General features: G+C 33.7%; 1 protein-coding gene across 1 annotated transcript in view; it reads right to left on the bottom strand.

Annotated features, from left to right (window-relative positions):
• LOC106466962 (neuronal membrane glycoprotein M6-a-like) overlaps positions 1-5,127 on the bottom strand; it is a 50,936-nt gene extending 45,809 nt beyond the window's left edge. The window contains exons 1-2 of the mRNA XM_013927275.2: positions 5,073-5,127; positions 4,653-4,703 (exon numbers count right to left, since the gene is read on the bottom strand). Of these exons, the coding sequence (XP_013782729.1) occupies positions 4,653-4,703; positions 5,073-5,127 (106 nt within the window). The remainder of the gene's footprint in view (positions 1-4,652; positions 4,704-5,072) is intronic.
• Between the last annotated feature and the right edge of the window lie 468 nt (positions 5,128-5,595).

The raw sequence follows: 5,595 nt of genomic DNA, 5'->3' as shown, positions 1-5,595 counted from the left end.
CGGTGATGTAGTTTATAGAATACAGAAGTTATATAGCTACTGGGAAAAATCGGTGATGTAGTTTATAGAATACAGAAGTTATATGGCTAGTGGGAAGAATCAATGATGTAGTTTATAGAAAACAGAAGTTATATGGCTACTGGGAAGAATCGGTGATGTAGTTTATACTATACAAATGTTATGTGGCTTTTGGGAAGAATCGGTGATGTAGTTTATAGAATACAGAAGTTATATGGCTACTGGGAAGAATCGGTGATGTAGTTTATAGAATACATTAGTTATATGGCTACTGGTAAGAATCGGTGATGTAGTTTATAGAATACAGAAATTAAATGGGTACTAAGAAGAATTGGTGATATAGTTTATAGAGAATACAGAAGTTATCAAGCTCCCGGGAAGAATCGATGATGTAGTTTATAGAAACCCAGTAGCCATATAACTTCTGTATTCTCTAAACTACATCACCGATTCTTGCTAGTACCCATTTAAATTCTGTATTCTATAAACTTAATTACGGATTCTTCCCACTAGCCATATAACTTCTGTATTCTATAAACTACATCACTGATTCTTCCCAGTAGCCAACTAACTTCAGTATTCTATAAACTACATCACCGATTCTTGCTAGTACCCATTTAAATTCGGTATTATATAAACTAAATTACCGATTCTTCCCACTAGCCATATAACTTCTGTATTCTATAAACTACATCACCGATTCTTCTTAGTACCCATTTAATTTCTGTATTCTATAAACTACATCACTGATTCTTCCCAGTAGCCATATAACTTCTGTATTCTATAAATTACATCACCGATTCTTCCCAGTAGCCATATAACTGCTGTATTTTATAAACTACATCATTGATTCTTCCCAGTAGCCGTATTACTTCTTTATTCTATAAACTACATCACGGATTCTTCCCAGCACCACTATATCTTCTGTATTCTATAAAGTACATCACCAATTCTTCCCAGTAGCCATATAACTTCTGTACTCTATAAACTACATCACTGATTCTTCCCAGTAGACGTATAATTTCAGTATTCTATAAATTACATCTCCGATTTTTCTCAATAGCCATATAACTTCTGTATTCTATAAATTACATCTCCGATTCTTCCCAATAACCATATAACTTGTGTATTCTATAAACTATCACATTGATTCTTCCCAGTAGCCACATAACTTCTGTATTCTATAAACTACATCACCGATTCTTCCCAGAAGCCGTATTACTTCTTTATTCTATAAACTACATCACCGATTCTTCCCAGTACCCATATAACTTCTGTATTCTATAAACAAAATCACTGATTCTTCCCAGTACCACTAAATCTTCTGTATTCTATAAAGTACATCACCGATTCTTCCCAGTACTCATATAACTTCTGTATTCTATAAACTACATCATTGATTCTTCCCAGTAGCCACATAACTTCTGTATTCTATAAACTATATCACCGATTCTTCCCAGTAGCCACATAACTTCTGTATTCTATAAACTACATCACCGATTCTTCCCATAAGCCATATAACTTCAGTATTCTATAAATTACATCTTCGATTCTTTCCAGTAGCCATATAACTTCTGTATTCCATGAACTACATCACTGATTCTTCCCAGTAGCCATATAACTTCAGTATTCTATAAACTACATCATCGATTCTTCCCAGTAGCCATAAAACTTCTGTATTCTATAAACTACATCACCGATTCTTCCCAATAGCCATATAACTTTTGTATTGTATAAACTACATCACCGATTCTTCTTAGTACCCATATAACATCTGTATTCTATAAACTACATCACCGATTCTTCCCACTAGCCATATAACTTCTGTAAAGAATCGGTTATGTAGTTTATAGAATACAGAAGTTATATGACTATTGGGAAGAATCGGTGATGTAGTTTATAGAATACAGAAGTTATATGGGTACTAGGAAGAATCGATGTCGTTTATAGAATACTGAAGTTATATGGCTACTGGAAAAAATCGGAGATGTAATTTATAGAATACTGAAGTTATATGGCTACTGGGAAGAATCGGAGATGTAATTTATAGAATACAGAAGTTATGACATCACCGATTCTTCTAAGTAACCATATAACTTGTATATTCTATAAACGACATCACTGATTCTTCCCAGTAGCCATATAACTTCTGTATTCTATAAACTACATCACTGATTCTTGCTAGTACCCATTTAAATTCTGTATTCTATAAACTAAATTACCGACTCTTCCGAGTAGCCACATAACTTCTGTATTCTATAAACTACATCACCGATTATTTCCACAAGCCATGTAACTTCAATATTCTATAAATTATACCTCCGATTCTTTCCAGTAGCCATATAACTTCAGTATTCTATAAACGACATCGATTCTTCCTAGTATCCATATAACTTCTGTATTCTATTCATGATTGATTCTTCCCAGTAGCCGTATTATTTCTGTATTCTATAAATTACATCACCAATTCTTCCTGGTAACCATATAATTTCTGTATTCTATAAACTACATCAACGATTTTTCCCAGTAACCATAACTTCTGTATTCTATAAACAACATCTCCGATTCTTCCCAGTAGCCATATAATTTCAGTATTCTATAAATTATATCTCCGATTCTTCCCAGCAGCCATATAACTTCGGTATTCTATAAACTATATCACCGATTCTTCCCAGTAGCCACATAACTTCTGTATTCTATAAACTACATCTCCGATTCTTCCCAATAGCCATATAACTTCAGTTTTCTATAAACTACATCACCGATTCTTGCTACAACCCATTTAAATTCTGTATTCTATAAACTGAATTACCGATTCTTCCCAGTAGCCATATAACTTCTGTATTGTATAAACTACATCACTGATATTTTCCTGTAGCCGTATTATTTCTGTATTGTATAAACTACATCACCGATTCTTCCTACTAGCCAAATAACTTCTGTATTCTATAAATTACATCTCCGATTCTTCCCAGTAGCCATATAACTTCATTATTCTATAAATTACATCTCCGATTTTTTCCAGTAGCCATATAACTTCTGTATTGTATAAACTACATCACTGATTTTTCCCTGTAGCCGTATTATTTCTGTATTGTATAAACTACATCACCGATTCTTCCTACTAGCCATGTAACTTCTGTATTCTATAAATTACATCTCCGATTCTTCACAATACCCATATAACTTCTGTATTGTATAAACTACATCACCGATTCTTCCTACTAGCCATAAAACTTGATGATAAAAAGTAATCTTAAGATAAATACTCGTTGTCAGGTTTTAAAGATAAAACTCATTACTTAATTGAAGTTAGTACATCTTTGTTTTTACCTTATTATGTTATACATACCTTCAGGTGTAAGCAATTTATAGAACTGCCTAGGGAGAAGGTTGGGTTGAACAAACAATCACGCCCTCTGTCTTTAGTTGACCTAGCGTAAATGATAATACGAAGAATATATCCTAGCCAGAAGGTGATGTCAAAGCATTGAGTTTTTATGGTTTATACGGTTCTTGACCATTCATATTGCATTCACAAACAGAACCGTGCGTTTTAACATATTGCGAATGTAAATAAAGTTTTTAAAAAACGTGTATTTCAAAACTGCAAGTAGATATAGCGGCTCGTGGAATTAATATTTATTTCTAAGGAGGTGGGTGTAAGATCGTTCGTAACCTCTGAACCTCCCTGGCCATGCCCTTATAGTAAACGTAGGACTCTCTCTCTCTCTCTGAACCATTTCCAAACAGGACGTTGGTGACCATGGCCCTCCACAGGTATATACACCTTGAGGTACAAATAATTTCTAACGTCGAAACATTCATCCATTTAGACAGAATTTTGACACAAGTCAGCCTGTCTTCCACGATTTATCCTTCCCCCAATTTTTGCAGTTACGATCAGAATTTCGATTTATTTCCTCATAACGTGTCCAAGAAACTCCAACTGTCTCTTTCTACTGTTAGTCAGCAGATTCCTCCTGCAACCTGCTCTTGATAAAATATCTTCTTTGAAGTGTGACTTGTTCAACATACTTTCAAGATCAGCCTTAAGAATCCAACTCAGTTGCTTGAATTCTCTTTTCCATACTTAATGAAACGTAAGACTACCTTGTTTTTTTACTTTCACGAATATCATTACAACACTTCTATATTCACGCCGTGGAACAAACATCCCTATGCTACTTTGTTACAACAATAAATTATACAGTTTTTACTGGTGGCTAGTTTCTTTCGGTAAAACCAATACTGGATTCATTTTTAACTATAACAAAAACATTTTATTTGTTCAAATACCAATTTTAATGTAACCAACATTCACTGATAGACCTAACATCACAAATAAACTGTGTCTGACAGAAATTCCACTTACATGCTAATTTTGTACCTCTATTTTGTTGTTGAAGCAAAAACTTAATATTCAAAGCGTTGAGTTAACTAACCAACAGAAATTTACAGACAAACGGATTAACATACTCGCTCACACTCTAAGCTAACTCATTTTTATAGTGGCTCATATTATTAACAAAACTTTTGAGTAAGTTCCAAACAACAAGTCTATGCCCATTAAGTTACGTTAACATTTCAGCTAAACAACAACACAACTTTCTAGAAATGTCCAGAATACATACGTAGCTTACAACACTGCCTTCGCCCTGTCTTGTGAAGATCCTTGAACAATCCTATTACACAAATAAAACACTGATACATTAAACTTAAATTCATACAATTAATAAAGTAACTATTGACAAACAACATTACATCTAAATCATTACTTGAACATGTAATACTTAAAAGTAAAATCGAAAATTTGAATAAGAAAACATCTTTTGTTTTTTTACTTATTTGCTATGGCTGAACTGTACAGTCAACAAAACCTTTTGGTAGTTTCCTATGCTCTGGCTTTTGATACCAATATCTAATAACAATTTGGCTTTTATTATCACATGTCTTCTTGTGACTGGAGGAAATGGGAATCTGATTGTGGTTCCATATCTGGTCATACATTGGAAGTGATTACAACAGGAATCTCGGAGATCTGGATGGCTTACTTCTGGCGAAGTCTTCTTTGGAGTAGAGTCCACTTGGATCTCTCGCTGATGTCATTCCAAAGACGCTTCTGTATTCTATAAACTACAACACCGATTCTTCCCAGTAACCATATAACTTTTGTATTCTATAAACTACATCACCAATTCTTCCCAGTAGCCATAACACTTCTGTATTCTATAAACTACATCACTGATTATTCCCAGCAGCCATATAACTTCTGTATTCTATAAACTACATCACCGATTGTTCCCAGTAGTCGTAATTCTTCAGTATTCTACAAACTACATCACCAATTCTTCCCAGTAACCATATAACTTGTATATTCTATAAACGTATATTCAGAGTAAAATATGTATGCTGCCCTTGATAACAGTGTATTTAAAGTATAAGTACAATTGATCTATGGCTAATATACAGTAGCTTTTAAAATAGCTTTATTTTCTTCGTCGGGTTTTGTTTCTGTTAGTGGTGCATCTTTCTTAGATGACCCACGTGTTGTCAGAGGCAGCGTGCCTATTTTAT

This window comes from Limulus polyphemus, unplaced genomic scaffold (assembly GCF_000517525.1).
Source record: "Limulus polyphemus unplaced genomic scaffold, Limulus_polyphemus-2.1.2 Scaffold2440, whole genome shotgun sequence".
Taxonomy (NCBI): domain Eukaryota; kingdom Metazoa; phylum Arthropoda; class Merostomata; order Xiphosura; family Limulidae; genus Limulus; species Limulus polyphemus.
Note: the sequence above shows the minus strand (reverse complement) of the source record. Positions and strands in the feature narration are given on the sequence as shown.